This window comes from Rhinolophus hipposideros (assembly GCF_964194185.1).
Source record: "Rhinolophus hipposideros genome assembly, chromosome: 11".
Taxonomy (NCBI): Eukaryota; Metazoa; Chordata; class Mammalia; order Chiroptera; family Rhinolophidae; genus Rhinolophus; species Rhinolophus hipposideros.
In genome coordinates this window covers 41,042,737-41,069,449 of record NC_138057.1, presented here as the reverse complement: position 1 = coordinate 41,069,449, position 26,713 = coordinate 41,042,737, and the positions used below count along the sequence as shown (strand labels likewise).

Sequence of the window (26,713 nt, the reverse complement as noted above, 5' to 3'; positions counted from 1 at the left end):
AACCCGTGAGCCATGGCTCCATCTGATCTTTTAACTTTGCTTGTACATGGTAATTTTTAAAAAGGAAAAGGGGAATAATGTAAATAATGCCAATAATAATAATAGCCACAATTTATCAGGCACTTTCTGTTAGAGAAACACTGTATTTAAACCTTATCATGTAATCCCCATAACAGTCTTAGGAGGTTGGTTGGCGTCATGTAAATGACATCATTACGGATCAGGAAACTGGGACTCAGAAACATGTAGTTCTTTGCCCATGTTCCCACAGCCAGTAATTGGCAAAGCAGAATTCAGACAAGATCTGCCTCCAGAACCCACAAGATTAACCATTACACCCTGTTTCTTATGAAGTAAGACAGGACCAGTGCTGGGTCTGTCAAGGGACCCATTCAGGACTGTTGCCACTCATCACTTTTGTTGGTCCCATTTCAATCTGAGCCAGCCAATCAGGCATGCTGTCTTATCAGCTCCCTGACACCCACCGAGAGGGCCTCTCTCTACAGATGGGGCAGATTATGTGTGCCTATCACAAATGCTGGTTCTCGGTCCACTTCCAAATCTACGGAGACCTCCCAGGAGCAGATGGCATGACTATGTATCCGGGTGCATTCTGTGCCTTTCCAAAACTAGGCGGCATAGTGGAGCCGGCCCATACACCGGCACCACAATTTAAAACCTACCATGCATCTGCTGTGAATACCCAGTTGTCAAACCTGAAAGCTTTTTTGATTCTCATGGAAGAGCCACTCTGTCACAGTCCTAGCCCTGAACATCCAGCTGGCTCCAGGATAATGACTCTGTCAAGAGACTCTCTCCCCATGTGATGGCTGATTACTTGGCCGTGGCCCAACTGGATCTGAGCCGTCCGAGTTGCCAGGCCTGGTCTCAAGCCAGGAACTTGCTCTACATCCTCCTTTTGACCCAGTAGCCCAAGAAGTCTTTCTGAATGAGCTAAGGGAAGCATGGTATACCCACCCTGCAGGGCCCAGATCAAAGCCCTTCTCTTCCAAGAAAACTTCCATCATCCCTCCCAGCTTCTCCTCATCTTTCCAGGTCTTGGTTCAACTGTCACTTCATTCAGGGAGGCCTTCCCTGACCACAAGCAAAATGTGGCCTCCCTCCCCCAATTACTAGAGCATCACCCTGTATAACTGCTTCCCAGGGCTTACCACAATCTGAATTCAGGCTGATTATGTATGTGTGTCGGTTTCTTTTCCCTCCTCTCCACAGGAACCGTGCGCTCGCCCAGGAGAGTAACCTCTCAGCCTTCGTGCCCTGTTGTCTGTGGTAAGTGCAGTGCCAGAGACACTGCCGGTAATTAATACCTGAATCAGTGCTATCCAACAAAAAGAGAATGAAAGCCACGTGGGTCATTTTAAATTTGCTTATGGCCGCATTAAAGAAGCAAAAAGAAACAGGTGAAATAAATGTAATAATTTTCTTTAACCCAGTACAGGCATACCTCGTTTCATGGTGCTTTATTGTGCTTCACAGATGTGTGTTTTTAACAAATGGAAGGCAACACCCTCCACCAGCAAAAAGATTACTACTTGTTTTATTGTAAGACTCACTTTACTTCAGTGGTCTGGAACTGAACCCACAATATCTGCACGGTATGCCTGTATATCCAAAATGTTTTCGTTTCATCATGTAAGCAATATAGAAACTATCAGTGAGATATTTTATGGGTTTACTTTTTTCTTTTGGTTCTAAGTCTTTGAAATTAGGTACATATTTTGCACTTACAACACATCTGAATTCAGATGGAAATTTTATTTGAAATATTTTATCTGTATTTGCACTCCATAAAATTGACAGTTGAAACAGTAGATTCACTTAAACACTTTCTAAATAACTGAGTCAAGTATGTCTTAAAAATTTGAATTTAAAGTTAATAAAATTAATTCAGTAAAATGAAAAGTTCAGTTCCACAGGTGTCCTCACCATGTGTCATAGGCACAATGGCCACGGGTGGCTGGTGGCTGCCATGAAGAGTCAGATTTGAATGATTACATGAGAGAACAGATATTAAAATGTTGATGGATCACTTAACAGTCAAGAAAACAGTGGTGGCGCTAATTGCTTGAAAAGCCTTAACTTTCTTGGATGTCTTCTGAAATGTAACTTACTCTGTAGCAAGTCTGTGTAATTGTGAATCCCTTCCATGTAGGGATACAGCAATCCCACCATTTGTGCCATGAGTGGGAGATAAGGTCACGTAAGAGGCACTCGAAGCAGTTGGGAGGCCTGGACTTCAGGCTCCGCCCCGTCACAAAGACTCAATTCAATTCAGCAGCAACAAGAACTGGTGGCATCAAAGACGCTACTAAGCCACACAGTTCTTTTGCTTGATTTACAAAAAGCCGTTCTTCTTCCAGGCAGTTGCTGCCTGGTCCAGTCCTTTGGCACACTTTACCCTTTTCATTCTAATAGATTATGTACATATTTCAGTTTCCCTCAGAGGCCAGTCATCAACTAGGGGCTGGTAAGAGCCTTCTTCATCACTGAACCGCCTGACTAGAGGTCCCCACTGGACCAGGGCAATTGCAGTTCAAACCTGTCGTCCTGGTATCATCTGCACCCCTTTTCACTCTCAAAATCCTGGGAGATTATAATTTGTCACGGAACCTTTCAGAGAACTGAGCTCCTCGCAGGCACCTGAGAAATAGCAGTTGGTGATTAATGAGCAGAGCATGGTGGGAGACCTGAGGATGCCTGATTCTCACCTGTGGCCTCCTTCTCTTCTGTAAATGCAATCTGAGGCAGTAATAAACAAAAGCAAACCTGTGGTACATCAAAAGAATAAACTGACCTTTAAATTAACACGATGTTATTTACCAATCATTGGTGTTTAAAATTTCCATTTGCTCTTCCTTAATCAAGCCCTTTCCTCATGAACAAATGTCCTCTGTTTTCTTTGAATATTAAAATTAGTTTTTTCTCTGTTAGTTTCTCTCTATTGCCCTGCTTTTTCCCATTTCCTTTCAATGATTAGCTGCCCACAGAGCTTTGGGAGATCTCTTAGATTTCTCACTCCTTTGGAAGTCTAGTCTATTGAACTGCCCTGACCTCCATTTCAAACTAATCCTATTCCTTCCCACTTTTTCATTTCCCCTTCAATTTGCTAGTTTATTAGAATGTGACAATTGCTCTGATTGATTCTTCTGACCTATGGTTTAAGAAATGTAAGCAAAAGAAGGCTTTGTCAGTTTTATTTTACAGTTGAAAAAGGAACCTAACTCTGGTCTACGTTATTTCCTATGAACTGCTTCACTCTTCGAGTCTTCACCTTATACACAGTTAGTTGTATACACATCTGTCTCCATTACAGACCAAAAGTAGGAATTCGAGCATGGACTTTGGTGCTGGACAGAGTCTGAATCCCAGCTCCAAATTTTAAAGCAAATTTAAAATGACCCACGTGGCTTTAATTCTCTTTTTATTGGATAGCACTGATGCAGGTATTAATTACCAGCAGTGTCTCTGGCATTGCACTTACCACAGACAACAGGGCACTGAGGCTGTGAGGTTATTATCCTGCTACAGCACGCACCTCAGAGGGCTTTGGAATGGTTAAATGAGTTAATACAAGTAAGGCACTTACAACCATGCCAGACCCATACTGAGTGCTCAAGAAAAGTCAGCTCTTGTCATTACTCATCTTCATTTTTCCCCTGCAGTGAGCACAGTGCTGTGCCCTGCTCACGGTGAGTGTCGAATAAATGGTCTTTTAAGTTAAATGTTTCTAGCTGCAAATGAGACCAATGCAAGTTGACTCTCATAGGGATTCTTAAGTTTCACCTGGCAAATATCTCAGCTTGTGCCATAGCCACAGAGTTGGCCCCAAGCCCAGCCATCACTGGAATGTGTACAACTGCTGGACATGGGGTACTAGGTAAGAAGTTATCTGGGTTGCTGCAAATCCTTCTCAAATCTGAGGGATATCAAATTGCCTGTGCAGCTCATTAGGGCTCAATAGCATCACCTTTTAATATTCTACCGTTTTACACACACACACATATATATATGTATATAATGACACCCTAGTATACACAAGATGAAGCCTCAATGCTTCAGCATGGAATAAGCAGTGCATTGAGACCTGGTTCCTAGGATACCTACCTTATCAGCCTCTTCCCCTGTCCCTCCCCACTTTACCTGTCCTTCCACACACACCTGAGCTCCAGCCAAAATTAAATGTGACCTCACATTGCCCTTCTCTGTCATATACCCGAAGCTCGCCAGTTTTCTTCCTTAGAATGTCTTGTGCCACTTCAATTTTCTTGTCCACAGGCCAACTTCTATATTTAAGGGTTGGTTCAAGGGTACCCCCTCCTCTAGGAAGATACTCCAGATTCTCCAAATAATTACCCTCTTTTCTCAGTGTTCCGTCTGAGCTGTTGGCACACTTCCATCAAAGGTATAACCACAGTGCATCATAATTGTCAGCTTCCATGTTTCTCTGCCCACTCGATTGCTAACTTCCGTGGGCAAGCATCCAAAGTAGACTTGTGGTATTGACTGAATGAATATACTGCTTTTAAGTTTACAACATATCTTTTGCATAAATTCACCTCTCTAACCTTCACATCACTCTGAGTTCTTATTATCATTTTCATTTTATACAGAAGGAAACTTTTGCTCATAGAACTGAAATCATTTACCCAAATGTGCACTGTCAATGAAAGATAGAGTATTAGTTCTTCTGACAAGGGCCCAGAGTCTTTCAAGGAAAGAAAATTCCATGAGCATTAATTATCTCTATTTCCAAAACAACCCTGCAAGACAATCAACTGAGGCACACAGTGTGTTCACAAATCTCATGTAGCACACAGTGGCCTGGTTCCTGAACATAGGTTTTTGGCCTCTAAAGCTCATGTCTTTCCTCTGAACCAAGCTGTCTTCACACGGCACAATCCATGGATAAGCCTGGGCCCTCAGAAAGCAGAATTTCCTCCAGCTGTTTACGGTCAAGCTGAGCAAACCACTGTTAAGTATACAGAGTGAAATGTCCTAATAAACTTGCTTCATTCTCCACTCCTGAATTCCACTCTATTCCAACTGGGAAAGGAGCTAGGAGAGGTCAAATCCTGACCACTGTTGAGCCTGGACTGGGTCAAAGCTGAGTTTACTCCAGGCCAGTTACAGGGCGTTGCTCTCACCAAGGCATAAATGCTCAGTAGGTTCACTCCCATTTAGACCTTACACTTACTATTGCTAATGTGTTCCTTTTACAGTATCAACTTTTCCCGTTTAAAAACAGTTTCAAATCTCATTGAAGCATCACAACACCCCAGTTAGACAGGGCAGACATTGTTCCTAATAAATGACTACACACTGCATGGGACAAACCATCTGGGCACGAGGTAACCGTTCTTTCCTCTGTTTCATAAATGATCACCCTCAGGTGAGAGACAAGGACCAGTGTGCCCACTCCTGGATCTTTGATGGGATGCTAAATGAGAACAGAATCTCTCAAAACAGAAGCGCCTAAGTGAAACAGTCGTGCCATGCCACTACCAGCGAGCAATTACTCTCGATGCATACATAGACTGTTTACTTTAGGAAGCCAGACATTAAAACAGAGATAGTCTCATCTCTTCTTGACTAACAGGAAATGCTAATAGTAACACTACAGTGTGCTTCAATAGACTATTTTAAAGTAAAAAAAAGAGAGAGAGAGAGAATTGTGAAAATTAGAATTAGAAACTCCAAAGGGAGACACTCAGGTTAGAACCCTGGAGGCAGAGATGAACAAGCCAGCTGATTAGGAGGATGGCGACCCTACTGCCGCCAAATGTCAGCTTTCCACAGGCAGAAACACGGCTGCATTTCTCAACAGATGGTAGCCAAAACTTAAAATTCTGTTTTTGTCAGAAAACAGAAAAAAGGATTTTTCCCCCTAGCAACAATTTCGGATTCTTTGGTATACCCACAAATCATCAAGTGTAGGAAATTTAAGCTAGAGTCACTAATTTGCTATTTATTGTAACAACACTGCCTGGTGTTTATACAGCACATTCCGTTCTGTGATCTCCAAGAATGTTACGATCCTTTCCACTAAAACAGATGGAGAAACTAAGGCACGTGAGACCACCCAAACAGTCACCCTGAGGCACCAAGAGCAGAAGCCATCTCATTCATCACTCAGCCCACATCCTTCTGCCAGGACTGAGTCAAATGTGGTTTCATAATAAGACACAATAACCAGAAAAGGGTGGGCTTCATCTAGCACAGGAGCTCACGTCTTGGAAAAGGTGGGTATATAGCAAATCCCATGAAATCAACTCTCAATTTAACTTATAACCTGAGAAATAGGCCTATGGCTGAGTCTGTAGAGGACAGCCACCTGGCAGAACGCCAGGGGGTCAGTAAGGCCCTGATATGAACTTCCCTACCCCAAGTCTGCCTTGTCTTCCTTAATATTTGATCCCCAAAGCTTCCATTTCTGCCCAACTGCATATCCTCTGGGGAGAAATAATACTTTAAGCTAGTACTGATTTTTTATAACTTGTGAATTTAGCTCCGAGAGTCAGTCGGAGAATTGCTGAGGAACAGTGTATGACGATGCTGAGAACAAAAAGATGTAAAGATACAGGAGAGAGCAGACTTCCAAGAGGCAGGCCAGCAAGAGAAAACTGCATCTATTTGGTAATCCTGCCCAAATTTCAAGATACTTTATCTTCTTTTCTAATTGACCTTCAGACAACTATGCCTTCTAGCCAGAGTTTGTACCTTAAACTAGGCACACCTCTTTCTACATATCTCTTAGGTTTTTCAGAAGGTACATTTGAGTCATTCTATTTTGTCCAGGAATCTAGAATTATTTCAAAAAAAAACATATGACTGATAGTAATATATGTTCAAATGAGTGATGAAATGTTGAAAGCCCACCCAGAGTTTACATTTCTGTGGGACATTATCTGGGAAGTGACCGAGGACATCCATGGGCTTTGGGAGATAACCAGCCTGGTCAGTAATTTATTAGCCCTGTGGTCCTGGGAGGGTTTCCTAATCTGGTGGCTCCTTCCTGACCTCTCTGGAAAATGAAGGTAATAACACCTACTCGCTCCACAGATTATCAAGAGGATTAAAGTGGGTAATATAGTGAAGAACCTATTGCAGAGATAACACGGGAAAGAATCAAGGGCTCGCACTGAGAATTCCAAAGGATTCCAAGGCCAGAAACCCAATGTATGTTAACCAGAGGTGGTAACAAACAAGGCAACTGGGGCAGACTTGATCATACTGCCATCAAGGATTACTATTTTAATATAAAATGTGTTTGTAAATAGGCAGCCACCAGTATGAATGACTAAAGAGTTAGAGGCAATGTCCATGTAGTGGTGAAGGGGGTACAGTCTGGAAGCTTTAGGGACTTAGTCTCTATGCCTTGAGCAAATTACTTAACCTCTCAGGGTTTTTGTTGTCTCATCTGTAAAACGGGTACACTAATAACAGTACCTAGTTCATCAAATGATTTGAGTTAGTAGATACATTCTCAACATGGGTGATAGCATCTTAGAGGGTGAAAAAAAATCTTAGATATTAGAATGGTTTGGCCCTTTAAAGTTCACCCTGTCTGCCAAAAACTTATTCCTTAATATTTAATTTTTCTCATTATAGAGTATTAAATTAAATTCAAATTAATTTAGTTAAATTTAAATTAATTTTAATTTTTCTACTTAGGGGACAATAATGAAAAAAAGTTGAGAAACACTGAGCTAATATATATAAAGCACTTACAACAGAGCGTGTCACATATTAAGCATGCAAGAAGTAGTTATTATAATTTTTGTTCTCATTTAGTAGGAGCAGTAGTATCCTGGCTCCAATTAAGTATGCAATAATTAAGTTAATTATGAGCTATAGTTTAAAACTAAAGTTTAAATGTTTTAAGCTATTTAGAATTACTTAATTCATTAAAAATGACTTTAGAGTATGTGTCTTGGTGAGAGGAGATTTAAAGAGTGGGAGAAGGGAAGCTGATTTTTCAGCCATGACTGAAAGTTCCAGCCTAAATAATGTTAATCTTTCTTAATTGCTACTTTTTTATCTTTGTCAAAAAGAAGAAAAATAAATGCACAAGAGAGCATGGTACACTGAAAACAGCAAATGCTTTGGTGAGGCTACCTAGTAACTTCACTGGTTCTGTTTCCTGAAAAGAAGTGAATCTTCTTCAAAAGTCTGTCAAGAGTATCAAGTGATAGAATATTTGTGAATCGCATAGCAGTGCTCAGTATATTCTAGTGGCTTGATAAATACTAGCTTTTCCTTCAAGTTATGTATTTCGAATTACTGTGAAGCATACAGTGGAGGTTTTCATTAGGATACAGTCAATGTTTAGTGTAGAATTTAAAACATTTCCAACCCATTCTTGCAGGAAAGGAAGGAAGGAAGGAAGGAAGGAAGGAAGGAAGGAAGGAAGGAAGGAAGGAAGGAAGGAAGGAAGGAAGGAAGGAAGGAAGGAAGGAAGGAAGGAAGGAAGGAAGGAAGAAAGGAAGGAAAAAGAAAAAAATGAAGAAAAAAGGAAAGAAAAAAGAAAGAGAAGGAAAGGTATTTTATAGAGCAGATAGAACAGCAAGCCGATAGCATTCCAGTGATGTATAGACAACCACTACTAAGTAAAAATTTCATGTGCTTTCTCATAATTTTCCTTTCTCTCTGGCAAGTGCTGCATAGACTTGGTCTCCTATTGAGAAAGCCCCAGAGAAAAAGGGTAGAGCAGCTTTTGAGGCCACACTCTCCTTGTGAGGGATTGATTTGGCTGTTAGAGGCTTCCATGGAGTATGCATGTATTTCCCCTTCCATTTTCTTGAGGTCTAAATCCACTTGATCAGTGCAGCCAAACTCCCACCTCATTCTCATTAATAATGTCGTTCTAGAGAGCAAGCATGTTAAGTGTAACAAATTGCCATTGTAACAGCAGCAATTATGAGTAAATTTGATCTTGAAAGAAGCCAAGGCACTGTAAATCAATAACTTTGTAACAGCTATCATCATAATAAGGATAAAGTACCACAGTGTTTTCCTGGGTGCTTCATCAGCTTCCTCTAACACTAGGAGTGGGGGAGGGAGATGTTCAAGGATGAACTTCCCCTCCCTCCCAGAAGGTTCATTAACCAACTTGTGTGCTCCTAAATTCATAAGCAGCATCAAGGTTTATAAACACTGAGATAGATTATTGATGTTATTTGAGTGTTAAAATGACAGATGAACCTAATCTGAACAATAATGTACCTAAAAAGAAAAATTCTTTCTTTGGTGACCATCTCAGAAACCTTGTACAAACTCTGCGGGGGAGGAAAAATAGGTCTGTTTCTAGAAACAAAATACCAAGTATGTTGCAAAGTCACCTGGTTTTTTATGTTTCCATGTACTGTTTAGCCACACAATTACCAATTATTAACCAATGCAGATGGCCTTTTATTTCCCAATTGAAGTACATCAGTTTAACAACTTCCAGTGCAATGCTAAACACAAAGTTTTCTGTAACACCATTTCTTTGTCTATTCTCAGTTCAAAGAAGGGAGGGGAGCTTATCATCCCACAGGATATGACTGAGGCCCCTAAGTAAAATTCCATTTCTTCCCGTAATTCATGTAATAGTGACAAAACCACATTTTTTTCTATCACTAAATTCTGGTTATTCTGACTCCAGTTTCAGAAGGGTGGGGATTTCATGGATGCTTATGAATACATTCTGTGGAATAATTGAGTAAATGAGTAAAGCAGGTACTTTTTTTTTACTAGCTTCAACTCAATTACGAATGCACACATACACATGCATGCATGTATGTAAATAAAACTTCCCAAATATTTCTGCTTTCACAAAAAAGGTAAGAAGCAAGAAGAGACATGCAGGTTTCATCCCAGTAGGTACTTGGCAGTGGCGTCTCACATTTGGCACTGGATTTCTGGTCAAAACAAAAGCACAATCCTATGGTGAAATCCATCCCCTCATCGGTTCATCAGCTATCTAAACCCTGCATCAACCTGACTTACTGTTAAGCAACTTGACCTGATGTAACCACTGCCACATAGCAACCCAATGAAATATTTATTGGTGGCCTGTTACTGTTTTTTGGAGCCCTCCTCTCTCTCATATCCCTTTCGCCCATCTCACTTTTCTTGATTCCTCACCATCAAATCTTTACGCGTGATGCTCAGAACATAAGGGTGGATTCTACATACTTGCTTCTGAGATGATACTGGAAAACTGAAATATTTGTATTACCCAGGAAAGGAAAATGCTCCAAACACACTTGAGAAAAAAAAAAAAAAGTACTCATGAGACAGATATTTTAGATTATGAAATGCAGTTAATGATATTTTTCTCAAGATCCCAAAGTCAACATGCAAAATGTAATGTAATACATACTGACAACCTGGATTTACAAACTGCAGATTTCATAGGAGTGAAATAGCCAAATGATTTTCTTCTAGCCATATAGTTCATACTTCTCGCAACCCGACTGCACATCTGTCTACTGTCTGGTAGTAGACTGAGAATGTACAAATAAACACCACAAGCGGGATGGTGCAAATCCACCTTATTAGCAGAACTTACAAAAACATATTCCATTCAGTTTATAGTGTCTTTACTCGTAATCATCCAAATCAGATATAACCCAATCGTCCTTCAATCAGTAAATGGAAAAACTGTGGTATACCCATACAATGGAATACCACTCAGCAATAAAAAGGAACCAGCTACTGACACACACAACCTCATGGATAAAATATCAAATGGATTATGCTAAGTGAAAGAATTCAGACTCAAAACGCGACATACTATATACTATTCTGTTCAAAGGACATACTAGAAAAGGCAAAACCTATTAGGACAGAAACACATCAGTGTTTCCCAGAGGCTGGAGGTAAGGGAAGCAGCTGACTATAAAGAAGCCCAGAAATTTGGGTGGTGATGAGACTGTTCTATATCTTGATTGTGGTGGTGGTTACACATGTGTATAACTTATTAGGACTAACTGAACTGTACATCATAATGGACAAATGTTTTATGTGGAAATCATACCTTAATTTTTAAAAATAAACCCTTCAAAACTACATTATGGTAGAAAAAAATCAAACAGTTATTGTCTCTGGAGGAAGATAGCTGACTGGGAAGGGGCTTGAAGAAATCTGTGGAGTGATGGGAACAATCTGTATCTTAAAAGGTGTTCCGGTTACTGGCACTGAATCTGAGTAAGCATTTGTCAAAATTCAAGGACTGTATATGTTACATTTGTGAGTTTTAGTGTATGTAAATGTTGCATCAAAAGAAAAAACTGGAAACAAATAATGACATGTATGCTGAAGTATTTGGGGGGATGAACTGATGTCTGCAATATTTGAAATGCATCAAACATGAGACGGATCAATGAATGAATAAAGATGGATAAGTTCATAGATATATAATAAAGGAAACATGTAAGTGTTAATGGTGGACTCTAGATGTTACATATAGTGTTCATTATAAATTCCTCAATTTTGCTGTACATTTGAAAATTGTTTTAGTAAAATGCTGGGAAAATCTATTCTAATTCATATATATATAACAAGGATTTTAAAGGATTTAATAAAAACATATGCCATTAACTTAAAAAGATATAAGGTATCAGTTTTCCTATGACTATCCTTTTCTAGTCATATCACATATTACTTAGACTCAAAGCTTGTAAATTATGTCACAAATGCAGAGTTGTGCCTGTCACGTCACAGGGTTTGCTCAATTACAAACTTGAATTAGACACACAAGGCTGAACGTGGGCTCTACTTATCCACTGGTGATAAGAGAAGCTTACTTACCCTCACAGAATGGTTTCACAGTTCCCTGCCACAGTGTTAGCTCACAATGCCCATGCTGGAACTGATGCACAGGGGAAAACGGTCTCTAAATTTTATTCCCGATGAGATAATCCCTACGCTCTCCGAGGTCTGAGCTGTGGAATCATGAAATTGGGAAAAGCCAGCTTTATGTACTGAGGATTTATCTTGTTATATTCACTGGGGTCTACACATGGAGGCTTTGCCCTCTGGGATAATTCAGCCGTCTCAGATTCGGTGCCAGGCTGGACTTCTGACCCTGCTCCTATCAGTTAATACTAACTATTGGTTAGAACTTATGCCTATGGAGTTGGAAATTTCTCCTGTGAAGGAGTGCTGCTACAACTACACTGCTTATAATATTCCCAAAACCTACAAATCTTCAAATTCTGTTGCTTTGCCTATAAACATACAATCTGAAAGCTGACAGTTGATCAGTAGGCTACTAAATAGATCCTTTCATTTAAAATGTCCTTGTTATGGTAGTTCCCAGGTTAGCTGTAGTGCTCCTCTCATTTCCAACACACACACACACACACACACACACACACACACACACACACACACACGGTTTATAGAGGTTTAAGGGTCAGATACACAGAGCTCAGTCTCAGAGAAAACTGGCTTTGTCCCTTGGAACCAAGGACAGTGTTTATATAGCATGATGACTATAGTTAATAATACTGTATTGCACATTTAAAAGTCGCTAAGAGTAAATCGTAAAAGTTCTCATCACAAGAAAATAATTAAAACTGTATGGTGATGGATGTTAACTAGACGTATTGTGGTGATCATTTTGAAAGGTATACAAATATCGGGTCATTACGTTGTATACCTGTAACTAATATAATGTTACAGTCATTGTACTTCAATAAAAAGCAGGAGGAGGAGGGGCAGAGGGGAAGAAAAAGAAGAGGAGGGTGGAGGGGGAGGAAGAAGATGACAACTGTCAACAAAGATCAGTAGTAGTTTATGCAATGTTTTGCAAGGGGCTGAAAGACTGTCTTTCTACCAAACAACAAAGAAGCAATTATTATGGGTAGTGCCTGGATTACAGATACTATTATATGCTCGAAAACCAATCTAAGTGTCCCAACATACATGTATGTTAAAATAAATGTTGATTATTCCATGCAGGTTCCTTTAGACTAATATTTCAAGGAATACTTCACAACATGGGTAATGTGGGAAATCTCTTGATTTACTATTGTCATGCGATACTGGGATTTTGGTCATTCTTTACCCTTAGCTGTGCCTCATTACTTGTACCAATGTCTCAGTGATGGTGTGTTTTTTCTAATTCTAATCTCAAAATGATTTAGGTATAAAGTAGGGTTGCTAGATTTACCAAATACTAACACAAGACACTCAGATAAATTTGCATTTCAGAAAAAACAAGTAATTTTTAGAAGTATATCCCATGCAATATTCGGGACATGCTCATACTAAAAATCTTTTATTTTATATGGCAGCTCTAGGTATAAATATAACCTTGAGACGTGTTAGTGAAAAGTATTTTTAAAAGGTATTAACTGTTACCTTCAAAAGTTTCAGCTTTATAGTGTTGTCAGAATCGGGTATGTGTACATAAACTGATCAGCAATGAAGACACTGAAATTGTTAAAAGATTTTGGTTACATTGGTTCAGTCATCAATTCAAATGGAGACCGTAGCCAAGAAATCAAGAGAAGGCTGAGACTTGGAAGGGCAGTGATGGAAGAATTAGGAAAAATCACCATGAGCGAAGATGTGTCATTAGAGACCGAAGCTAAGATGATCCACACCCTCGTATTGCCAGTTACAGTGAAGAAGGCTGATAGGGAAAAAAAATTTACTCACGTGGGTCCTAGAGCAAATTAAACCTGAAACATCACTGGAGGCAAAAATGACAAAACTGAAGCTGTCCTACATTGGGGACATCATAAGAAGGCTAAGTTCTTTGAAAAAGACAATAATGGTGGGAAAAATAGAAAGCAGCAAGAAAAAAGGAAGCTCAGATATGAGATGGATTGACTCCTTAAAAGAAGCCACAGCCATGAGTCTACAGGAGCTGAGCAGGGCTGCTGAGGACAGGACATTGTAGACATCATTCATTCGCTAGGTCGCCAAGAGTCAGAACCAACTCAACAGCACATAATACTGATGCTGAAAAATGTGGTTTTTGGCTTCAGGCCTGGACTTTAGATTTGACTAGATGGTAAGCTCCATTAGGGCAAAGACTAGGTCTTCTTTTTTTATTTTTATTTCTGATGTCTAGCCCAGTACCTCATACACAATAATCTCTCAAAATTATCCATGGAGAAAACAGATGAATAAATGGTTGTACCCCAGATCTCTCTTTCATGCTACCTCATTCCTGGGAGATTTCAGTTTCCCTTGCATTAAGGAAGACCCCATTTTTCCCCAATCCTCCAAGAAGTCTCCATTTTCATCCTTTTCTCTTTGTGGATAGATGGGTTGAAAAAGGGCTCCTGGCTAGTCCAAGGAATAAGTCTGCAAAGCATGTCCACATCTTAAGGGACATTATTTTAACATTCCATCTAGAGCAAAGGCGGTCCTTGAGCTGGGGCCTGGCAAATGTGTCCCAAGGACACAGTCCTGTTACTTGCCTGTTCATTTGGCTGCTCTTTTGGACTTTTTTTTGTATGTTTTTTTAGAATGACAACCTGGGCTCAACAAACTCATATATGAAAATGCTTGCTTACTTTACCAATGGATTAAAAAAGAAAAAAGAAGCCTCACGTCCACCAAAAACTTTCATTAATTGTATCCATCCTTGATTCTATCTGATTTTATTTTTGGCCTCTTCTCTTTCCTACCTCCAACCCACTCTCTCCACCACCACCACCACCCTCCCACTATAGTTCTATTTTCTGATTTCCATGGACAGGCTTTTTGAAATTTGTTCTATTGTTGCTGTCATTTTAAAAGGTATTCTATTTCTCCAAAAACCACATTAAGTATTTAATTCCTTGGAAGAATTTGTTTTAAATACAGTGTTCTTCTATTCAGAACTGCCTTCTAGAATTCATGATCATCAGTAATAACAATTACTGTTCTGATTATCAGATTTTTGTATCTGTCAGACATGTACTGTGAAAATAAAGAAGCACTGTTACTTGTTCCTCATTTATCACTTGCATTGCTGAACAGGTAAAGTTTATATCTGTTTCGAGACTGACCAGGTTAATCTCAAGTCTAACTGCAAAATCAGCTCTTTCAGGCAAAATAGTATCTAGGGGGAGAACTGAATGTGCTAAGAAATAATTCTAAGTATTGGGCAGAAAAGTAGAAGGAGGAAGTTTGGGAAAACACTAGAACAGAGAATATGAAAAGGGCACATCTGATTGGCAATGTGGACCAGCAGTAAAATCACAAGTGACATTGGTTCAAGATGGTAATAAATGGGTTGGAATAAACATTAGAAAATGGTGCATCTGCTCCACGATTTTACAAGTGAAATAAGCCCAACAAGGAATGACATGCTAATAGGAACTCTGAGTCAGTAGTAAAGCTGAGATCAGAATCCAAATATGCAGTCCAGTAAATGCCTCTTTCATTTTTTTTTATACGACAGTGTCTGTCCAATTGGCTGCTCCCATATCTGCACATTAAAATGAGACAGTATGTCACCACAAAATGATTTAAGTCCTAAGAGAATTAAGAGAAAATTGTAGCCGCTAGGTTTATTATTGCCTTTATTATTTATTTTCCTATAAAAATTAATTTTAAAATAGCATTCATTTATTAATTCATTCATTCTAAAAGTATCATATATGTCATACTCTGTTATAGACGCTTACTAAACATCTTATTGGAAATGTCAAGTATGTGAGAGAAAGAGGTAGAAATTTAAAGCAAGCACACCAGTATAAAGGTCTGCTTCCTGAGCTCTCTAAAATTTACAGGTGAGGCAGAAGAAATGCCATGAATGAAGAAAGAAGGTACAGGAAAGGAAGTGTTTCAAGAAACTGAGAGTCATTTTTCAAGACGGAGCAAATAATTGACCATCACGGCAAGTAAAAGTACAGTCAGATGAGAACAGAGATATATCCACTGGATTTGAAATATCAAAGCATTGTTTGTGTCAACAACAGCAGTTTCACTATAAATAGTTTAAAAAAAAATACAGTGTGAAAAGGTAATTATTAAGAGTTTTAAAATGTGTTTGTGTATCTTTCTAAACTTCTCCTGTATATAACTACACACACATACACACAGATCTTTTTTTTTAACATCAATGGTAATACTTCCTATATGTTCTTTTCATATTGCTTTTTCTTTAAAAATTATTGTAGAAACTTTTTCTTATCAGTACATATAGATTTATAACATCATTTTAATGGCTACTTAGTATTTTGTTATAGGATTTAACTTGCACTTTTGATTTTTACTTATATATTCAATTCATTATACTATATTATACCATATACTTCTCTAAGTACATGTATGAACAATGATGAGTGTTCAGATGCAGGGAGAATTGATGGACAGGAGATAAGTGCTCACCCAACAGAGATCACAGCAGAAACCAAATCCAAAGGCTCTTTCTGCTGCACCATAATGCCTCCTTTCAGGTTGTAAGAAATGATTGATTGCCATTTGGTAGAATTGAGCACAGAAAAAACACTCGCAAGCACGTATTAACAAACCAGGCCATTGCAAATGGTGATGTTTTAATTGGATTTCTTATTTACTCTTGCATTCATTGAAAGAACTACATGAATCAGTATGATTTCTCTTCAAAACCAGACAATTAAAATGACTTAGGGTTTTGTTGTTGTTGCTGGTTTTTTGTTTGTTGGCTGTTTTTGCTGATTCCTTAGGTTTGCTTACTGATTTTATTCTAACTTGCCCAAAAGTTCAAAAGGACCTGTGGCTCCAAAATTCCCTTCTTAAGATCTGCTATAGACTGAATGTTTGTATTTCCCCAAAATTCATATGTTGAAACCGAATCTCCAAAGGATAGTATTAGGAGGTGGGGCTTTTGAGACATGATTAGGTCATGAGGGTGGAGCCGTCATGAATGGAATTAGGGCACTTAGAAACAAGTTTCTAGAGTTGTTCCTTCTTCCTTGTTCCTTCTGCCATATAAAGTTATGGCAAGAAGACAGCAATCTATGAACCAGGAATCAGACCTCACCAGACACTAAATCCGCCAGCATCTTAGCTTGAACTTCCCAGACTCCAAAACGATGAGAAACAAATTTCTGTTGTTTATAAACTACTCAGTCTATGATACTCTGTTACAAGTAATCCAAACTAAAGAAGACCTATCAAGAAATTTAGAATGCCATTACCCTATACTTTCTAGATCCAGCACCTACTTTTCTGAGAATCTGACACTTTAGGAATAACACAGAAACTACGAAAATAACTAAGATTTTATAGTTAGTACCTTTCCTTCAAGTGGCTGAAATGATTTATGTAAAATCCATAATCTCTCCTCACTCCCCATGACATCCCTCTTCCTATTTTCATATGGCCATAACTGTATTTGCCATTTGCTCTCTGGCTTAGCTTGTTTCCTCCAACCTTCACTTCCAGTTAAGACCATTTCTCTCAATGCAGTAATAGGTGTCAGTGGAAAACTGGACAAAGCATAACAGAAGCTCCCCCACGAGCTCCTCCACCCTGTCTTCACCCGCCATAGCCTTTGCTTCAGAATTTGAATGACCTGAGCCTTTTATTTATTCCTACAAGATATTTGCATCTCAATTTAGAGCCTAAGACCCAGAGAAATATCACATGTGAGCCACTCCAATATGGCGCATGAATGACAGAATGAAAACAGGTGTCAGGTGAGGGTGAGACCAAAGCAAAGTCAGATACGTGTTGATATCCGTCTTGCATGCTTCTTCCCTTTCTCCCGACAGCCTATTCAAGGGGGTCACAAATTGGGATGCCCCTCAGATGTGTTTTCTTTTGCCCACACAAGTATTTTAAAACTTTTGAATTATTTGGCAACACTTCAAATCGGGAAATGTTATGTAAAAATCGAGACGTGCCAGTTCTTTTGAATTCGAAACACCGAGCCAGGGTGTCAACATGACAACAGGTGCAGCTCAGTGGCGTCTGCTCCCTCACACATAGCAAGGGTTATACACTTTGCTGTATGCCTAATTATTTTATATCTGGCCCATCTCACTCATTCTTGTTATCTGTACTCTCACTGTAGTCATGTTTAAGTTTATAACCTTTCCAGATGAAGTACTGCCAAGTGTTCTCTAATAAAGATTTGGCAACCTTTCCAAAATAGCTGAGAATTTATTTTTTTTAATACGTTCGTATCTATAAGGGATTTGGGTAGTGACACAAACTTTCGCACCAGGTAACCCAGCAGCATACAATCTGAGTCAGGTTTCTGACCATCCAGACACCTGGGAGAATGGAAACAAGACAGAAAAGATGGAGAGTTGGAGAACATGATGGGATCTGCACCCACATACTTCTTCCCATCTCTCCCATACTCCTAGCCATTTTGTCACCATAAATGCATCAAAGGCTTCAAAATTATGGCTGCAATGCTTCACCCAAGGGTGTATACTTTCTAGTGGGGTTTTCAAAGATGCAGAAACGCTATCAAAAGATAAAGACAGAAATTTATTATAATGGTTGCATTTTGTAGCTGGTGAAAAGGTGGTAAAGAAAGTAGCCTGGAGGAAGAGAGCCCTCCTATACGCCTCTTAGCCACCATATCCATATCCTTTCTGCTCATCATTGGATCCAAGCCCGTGCTATTCCCAGAAGAATTCAAGGCATCCTCCAGATACTGGGTAACCACTTGCATTCACTGGCGAGACACTGAGAGGCAAATGTGCAGGGACCACGGTCATGCACATATGCTAGCAACATGAAGCCTCAGGTACCTGCCTGTAAGAACACAGCCACTCTCATCCCACACAGCTGCATGAACACAGACTCAGGAATGTGGTATGATACAGCTGCACTTCACACAAGAGAGGCAAACCATGAAGCTGTTATCACATTAAAAACCGAAAAGCAGAAAATTAACCTACTAAAGAAAGCAACCCGCAGGAGCACCAGCTGGAATGAGGACAGGTGAGGTGAGAGGGAATGGCGGGAGCAGTGGCCTAAACACGAAGCACTGGAACTCAGGGTGAAACAAATTTTGCAGCTGCATTAAGGCCAAATGGAATCGTATTAATAAAAACACATGGCTGTGATTCATGCATGGGAACCAGGTAAGGTTGAGCGCAGGTACTTCTGAGCATATATTTCTAACTTGAGAAGGTTTCTTTACCGCCAAAGGCCTACTCAGAGATCAGGTACATGTAAACAACTTACAAATGATCTGTCTCAGGGTTTAGAGTTAGCAAATGTGCTGGTTGTCTCCATGGATCAATTACTGATCAATCAGCAGTGCAGATGAAATTCTGAAATTATAAAGTGAATCCATGGAGATGGGGGTTTGACGGATAAGAGGTAGATTTGTACCGCTTTTCAGGACCATGGCAGTCATGTACAGTGAGGGACTCCTGTACGCTTATTCTAATACACGTACTTCACTCTTGAGACAAAAAGAGAAACTCCAGGCACCTAAAAATCAAATGTTGGTCACAATAGATACCACCTGGATTAGTAAGGCACTTAGAGTTACCTTTCTTCTTTCACAGGTCTGATTTCATCTGATCTTGCTAACTACCTCCAATCACTTCATTTCTCTCCTGTTCTTTTCCTATACCTGTTTACTTGTCATGGTACAGATACTCTGCTTTAAAATTCTCATCAGAGGAAATGGCTTATGTATATATGTGACAAATAGGTAATACCTCTGTAAGCTAAAGCCTTGCACTTATTTCTGAGTCATAGTTACAGAGGGACAATTGCTGTTCCAGGAGAATAAGTGAGGGGCTTCACATATTTAAGACAGCTGCTGTATAAGTCTGGATAGCAAAAACAGACCTAATGGGTAGAAGTTACAGGCAAGTAGATTATCACTCAACAATTTAAATCTCTTTGATTAAAGAAACATTTGCCTTGTCTAGTACTGAACGCTTTGTCATTGGACACACTTAACAGATCTGAAAAAAATTCCTCCTAGGTGTATGATGGAGGGCATGCCAGCATTGGATAGGAAAGAGGTAAGTCTGATTCTAAGGAGCCTATGATTCTGCAAGAAATAATGTTACATGAATAGTTTCTCCATAGAGTTACACAGCCATACACAGCCAGGTGAGGAGGCCAGGTGACTGAACATGAACTTTAGGCAGAAATAAGATAGGAGAGGTGCCCATCCCGGACCCCATAGCAGGGGCTGATTCTATCCTAGATATGAATAAAAACTGACCTGTAAATAGAGTTGAAGGCAGAAAATGTTTTAGAAAAGATAAGAGGTGGAAAAGCCAGCAGCTTTAAGATAAAATCTAATGGGCAAAAGAAGCTGTGCTTGTATATTAACTACATGTGGGTATAGTTAATTAAGACATGGGTGCCTAACTTAATGGCAGTTTATTATTTATTTATTTTTTTAAGGCTACTATAGTAGAAAATTTAGTATTCTGGTTTTTCTGTTCTGGGTAAGAAGGAGAATGAAAGAAAATGATCTTCTCTGCCCCCGGCCAGGTCAGCACGGGCAGCTCAAGAGCCACAAAGGACTTGCATTCCAGAGCATTCCAATAGATACCACCCTCCTTGACCAAAATGCCACAGAGCTGGCAAACATTTCTATACAGATTAATCACAGGCTTCTGAGAATATTAACACAAGACTGTAGTTTCTGGGATTTAGCTTAGGTCTCCTGGAGAAAAGTTGGTCAGTCCAAAAGAAAGACATAGATAAGAAAAGTGTAAGACTCACTGGTCTGACTGCTGTAATACTGTACCAACACTTTCTACAAAACTCTTATTACTGTACTAGTGATGCTCTCTTAGTAGAAGTCTGTGAATTTCTGTCATTTAAAAAGCTAATCATAGCATAATGTTAACATATAGGAACCAGGCTATTCTTGTTCTCCAGGCTCATGCCCCAACTGACCACAGTACTTTCTTAGTACCAGGGGGGCTGTTCTTATAATGTTGCTACTTTGGATTTCCTTTTGAGAACCCTCTGAATAAAAACAAAAGTGCAGGGGGGGTGGGACAGGGGTGTGGAAGGAGCCACGCAATTTAAAACAGCAAGTATAAGCCTGAATCTGCTTAGTGTGTTTTCCATTTCTCCAGGAAAGGGTGATCAAAAACAACTTTACGTATCACCAGTCTTTTCCACCAAGCTATTTCACATGGTCGCATCACCCACAATCACAAATGTGCCTCCGCTCTGTCACACAAATCACCCACCATACACATACCTAAGATTAAAGAAAAGGAGATCTGACTAATAAGGCAAGTCACACCTACACTTGCTTCACATTCCCAATGAAATCAACTGGGAGTGAAAAACCATGTCAACCTGTGGAAGTGTACGTAGTGGTCTCAAAGTGTCCCCAAAGCATTTATTAATTAGGAATGGGTACACAGTCATTTTCAAGGAGAGAAAACTTGCAGATACACTATAACCAGGTGATCAAAGTTAAAATCATGAGCCATGAAACAAATCGACATCGGGTTCCTCCTGATGTGATGCACTGAGAACACAGCATTTTCCTGGTGTTCTTGCTAAACCTGAATCTAATCACGAGACCAGATATTCTCCCAAATAACTGGCCTGTAATCTTCAAAAATGTTGTAGCTCATGAATGGAAAAAAAAAGAGAAAACAGAAGGAAGTATAACAGCGTATTCAAAGGAGACTTCAACAAAGTGACATTTAGATGTGATCCTGGCCCAGAAAAGAGACAATTGGTAAAATTTCAATAAAATCTGTTGATTAGACAATAATATTGAATCAGTGTTTGTATCCAGATTTTTACCAGAATGTTGACTGTTGTATTTCTGGCTATATAAAGAATACTCTTGGTTTTAGTAAATATACAGTGAAATATACGGAATTAAAGAAGCATTGTGTCTGTAATTTGCTTCCAAATTTTCAGAAAAGAAACATATACATATATACCTATACATACATACATGTATGCATGTGTATACATGTGTATAGATAGAAGAATGAGAACATGATCAAGTAAGTATGGTAAAATGTAAATGTTAACATTTGGGGACTCTGGGAAGTGTATTCAATAATTCCTTACAACATTTTTGCAATTTCTCTGTGAATAAAGTTTTTCAAAATTAAAAAATAATAATAATAACCTAAGTGGGTCTGAGCTTTATGAGGAGGGAGCTGGAGAAACAGAAAAAATGTAGTGGCCCCCACCTCCCTGTTCCCCCATCCCCAACACTGAGAAGCATTGTAATGTGATGGGTTTCCTGAAAACTATTGAGGGACGCCCTGCACTGAACTCCCTGTGGGTACCACTATGCTTCCAAATCCCCAGAGCCTAACACAGGTCCTGATATACACTAGAGGCTCAATAAATGGCCAATGAATGAACTTAAAGAAACATCTGAAAGAAATTATGGGCAAACCCCAATCTGTGTGTGGGGGCAGAGTCCCAGAGAGCAGTTTCCATGCTCTCAGCTTCACGTGGAAAGGTGCTGGCTCGGTTATTATATGGCCATCAGCTATAATCAGATGGCCATTCACTGTGGCTGGGTGTCCATCAGCTATTACCGGTTAGCCATTAGCCACTAATATAACTGCCGTGGCTGTGCTAAGGGGTTCGTTGGTTGGTTGGCAGAGAAGGGGACAGCAGATTGCGGATCATGTGGCTTCTGCTTCCTGTGTCTCCAACCCAGCCGCCAGCGAAAATATAGTGGTATGAACCCCCTATCCATGGCTCCATTGGTGTTCTTTTTTGGCCTCACCATCTCCTGTGTTCTTATGTGGAGAGTGGGACCAGAGACCCCACATGACATTGTGGTACTCCATCTGCAAAGTTGGTAGCATTGTGGCCTTCTTATATAAATGGCTGGGTGGGAATGAAGGGCAGGAGGCATCAGAATGAAGAGTAAGATATGGTTCTTCCCTGGGATGTCCTTTTTATTGAGGAGGAAGGAAAACTGAGCATGTACCCTAGGGTTGGTCTGTAATGACCCTGCTCTACTGACTGGGAGAAGAAGGGCATACATTCCAGGTACTGTATGTCCCAGCATCCAAGGTCTCTCTTGGATTCTGCATAAGCTATTTGATGCACTGAGTTAAGAAGAAATGAAGACCAAGATTCCCCCAGGACAATGTTAAGGATTGAATAGCTCCATATTCAGTAAAGCCTTCATCATGAACACAATACCTCGTTACATTCTGTTGTTACTTCCCAAACCAACTCGTGCTTGGTTTTTCAAATTCACATTGACTACGCATATGAGATCTGAAACTGGAATTTTAACTTCCAAAGTTCTAGAAAGCTTTAAAAAAGTTGTTTAAGAGATTAAAAAAACCTGACTTTGCTTTGAAAACTTAGCTAATTCAAAAACATTGTAACAGATTACTTTTCCAGAAACATTTAATTCTAAATAGAGATGAAGGGGAAAAAAATAATCCATAGGCCACCGGAGTGTAAATATTAGGGGAAGTTCCTATAAGCCCCAGAAAATTGGGATCTACAACAAATATGCTTTTCCTCACCACCAAGATACAATTTCACAACCATAAACACTGTAATGTTCCAGAAAAAAATTTTAAAAGGCAAATCATGGCACATAACAAAGGGCAGCGCCCCAAACTGCGAACCTGATTTGCATATTAATTCAAATATACACCTTTTTGCTTTAATAAGGAATATAATTTTTAAGGAATCTCCAGGTGGGATTGCTATGCTCACTGGTAGGGACTTGTTCACCAATTTATTAGAAAATAAGCTCATATGGTAAATCCAAATCATAATGGGTTAAAAAATAAAAGTCCCTTCCTAATCAGTAAATAATAAACAGTGCGCCACAGAGGAAGGGCAGGTTGGTACAGCTACCCTCATTTCCTCTTTACTGGCCACGTCTGGGAGGCCAAATAGTTCTCTGTCAGAGTCAGTCCCTTCCTCTAACTTAGTAAGAACAGATATTTAACACATTCTCAGAGTTGTGGTTGCCAGTTACTAGTTTATTTGTCCTCAACACCCATTAGTTTCCATTCTCCCCATTCAAAGCTATTCCACCTCTCTAAAATGGAGTGGGAGAACATATCATACCTCCTTCTAGGTGCTCCCAGGGATATGTTGTCTATCTAACCCAAAGACTAGGAGGAAAGATAACGTGGAAGAAAAATACCTGATGAGCCCCCAACAGTAGGAGTTGGCTCCTACCCCCTGCTCTGCTCATTAAACCTCTTCTCCCAGACGTGGTCTATTTCTTGGGCTGCCAATGGCAGGGCTCTACCAATGCCAGCTGAAATCACAGGATTCATGGTGATCTGAGGGTTCTGGAAGAGACTCCTCTATGGAGTTCAGATAAGGCCTCAGATCTGCATGCAAATAGGTAAGATAGTGTGGTATTCTTAATACGGTACTTCAATACTTCTTAATCTCTCCACATACACTCCTTCTCATTTCTCCATGAGAACCCATACTTGTGACACTTGTGCTATTCTACAACTGGGATGATAATGGCACTTCAGTATAAATCAAGCCATTGCCTATTTTTGTCTGAAGAGGAAGCAAAACTCTGGACCAAAGGATAGTATGACAGCTCTTGAAAGTTGAGCCTTTATGCTGGTCATCAGTTCCTAGTGTGATATTACCAATGAAAAATGCAGGAGCTGTGCTTATTGGTCCCCACCCAGGTGGTTCTTCTTACCTTTGGTTCCATTGAAATGAAACTGTGGGTTCCTCTGCTTGAGAGAACTGACCTTTTAATCGTCCTGCTATGGTAGAAGTGGTAGTAGTCCTTCAGGGCCCCGATCTGCAAAGATAGATGGGAAAGAACAAAAGAAAGCAAGTTAATTTATGAGAACAGTCTTCTGTTTTGCTGTTTTTCATTAAAATAAGAACACAAAACAAAAAAGGTCCATAAATTATGCAGTTGCCTGCTCTGCTTAAATGTTACTTGAAACTTGGTGATCATTTTCCAAAAGACGGACATGTAATATGAAATGGAGTGTCCTTCAGGCACTGACGGCGGAACTAAAGATTATAATGTGGCAGCTTAGCCTCTCCATAGCTCCCTTTAAATGTTTAATTTATGTTCAGCATTTTAAGTAATTCTATATCACGCTATATCCAAATGTGGGAAAGAGAAAAAAATCAAATAGTTATCTGGTTATAAAAACACATTGCATTGTGTTTGCTCTGACAAATTTACAATGAAGAACCTTGTTAGATTATTTATACCATTAGTTTGAAACGAGTCCTAAGTAGTTGATCATTCACAAAGAAAACACTACTTAATTTGTTTCCTGACTTCAATAGACAGTACAAATACGTATCATTTTTTCATTTATTGCAAAACTAAAAGTGGAATGGCAATTTCTAAAACAAAACAAAGATCATACATCTTACCAATCAACTAAGCTTCCTGTATAAAAATAGTTCAATTCATTTAACTTTAACCATTTCTTTAACAAATTAGTCTTCTCATTTGTGTACCCCATTCTTTAGTTAAAAGCAGTTAGTTCTGTTTCAGATAGATAGCTTTGAAAGTAAGTCCCTGTCCACTTTAGGAAAATAAATGAACAAAATCCCAAACAATCAGATTCTCTCAGCAGATTATAAAATGTGGATCACATAATGGGAATTGAATAATAGAACAAATGAAGACAAGGAGAGCTTGGCTCTAGTTCTAGCTGACACCAGAAGTAGCTCCTTGGCTAAATCACATATACTTACTATGTCTCAGTTTCCATTTCCATAAAATTGGCCTTTGGGTTAGTTATTTTCTAAGATCACTGTAGCTCTCAAATTCCATTTTTTGACTCTTACACTTTCCTTGCTTAGGGCAAATACATTAAGTGGCTATTTTTTTCAGAACCCCACGGCGCTGCCCTAAAAGAATGACCACCATCAGAGTGTTTTCCAATTGGGACAATTCAAAAGTTAGGCTTTCCTAATTTTAAAAAAGAGAAGGCATTGGCCCCACTTAATTTTTCCAGATAAAAGGTTTCTTTCTTATTCCCATCTTTCCATCACATTTTCAGTCAATGCCCCCACCGCCAACCCCCTACACATACATTTCCAATAAGGATGATCAACCCAATTTCTGTGCTATTTAAGAGTCATCTCACTGGGACTTTATGCACTAATTGAATGTCTCTAATCGTTATTAAAAATGAACATCTGGTGTACAATTTTGTATTACATCATCTATAAATCCCATTGTGTGTTCACCACCCAGAGTCAGTTCTCCTTCCATCACCATATATTTGATCCCCCTTACCCTCATCTCCCACCCCCCAACCCCCTTATCCTCTGGTAACCACTAAACTATTGTCTATGAGTTTTTGTTTCTCATTTGTCTGTCTTGTTCTTTTGTTGTTTTTGGTTTATATACAATTGTCACCCCAATAAATTAAAAAAAAATACAGGATGGGGAATATAATCAACAATGTTGCAAAGATGAAGTAAGGTGCCATATGAGTACTAGAGTTACCAAGGGGATCATGTCATAGACTGTGTAGATGCCTGATCAATGTGCTGTACACCTGAAGAGCTGAAGTAAAATAATATTGAATGTCAACTATAACTAAATATATAGGTATATATAGTCATGGGATGTGGAGTACAGCATAGGGAAGATAGTGGATGGTATTGTAACAGCTATATACAATGTCAGAGGGGTAGTAGCTTGCGGGGCGTGTTATCACTTTATGACAGGTTTAAATGTCTAACTATTACGTTACTTTGTACACCTGAAACTGATTTTAAAAAAAAAAACAGAAAAAAAAAACCTGAACGTCTGAAGTCTCACATTTTTTACTGAAGTAGAAACTGCCCAAATGCA

At 39.3% G+C, this 26,713-nt stretch overlaps 1 protein-coding gene across 3 annotated transcripts in view; it reads right to left on the bottom strand.

Annotated features, from left to right (window-relative positions):
• PCSK5 (proprotein convertase subtilisin/kexin type 5) overlaps positions 1-26,713 on the bottom strand; it is a 405,671-nt gene that overhangs the window by 342,232 nt on the left and 36,726 nt on the right. For all 3 annotated transcript variants that reach the window (XM_081067383.1, XM_081067381.1, XM_081067382.1), the window contains exon 2: positions 24,575-24,679. In XM_081067383.1, coding sequence (XP_080923509.1) covers positions 24,575-24,679 — 105 coding nt within the window. The remainder of the gene's footprint in view (positions 1-24,574; positions 24,680-26,713) is intronic.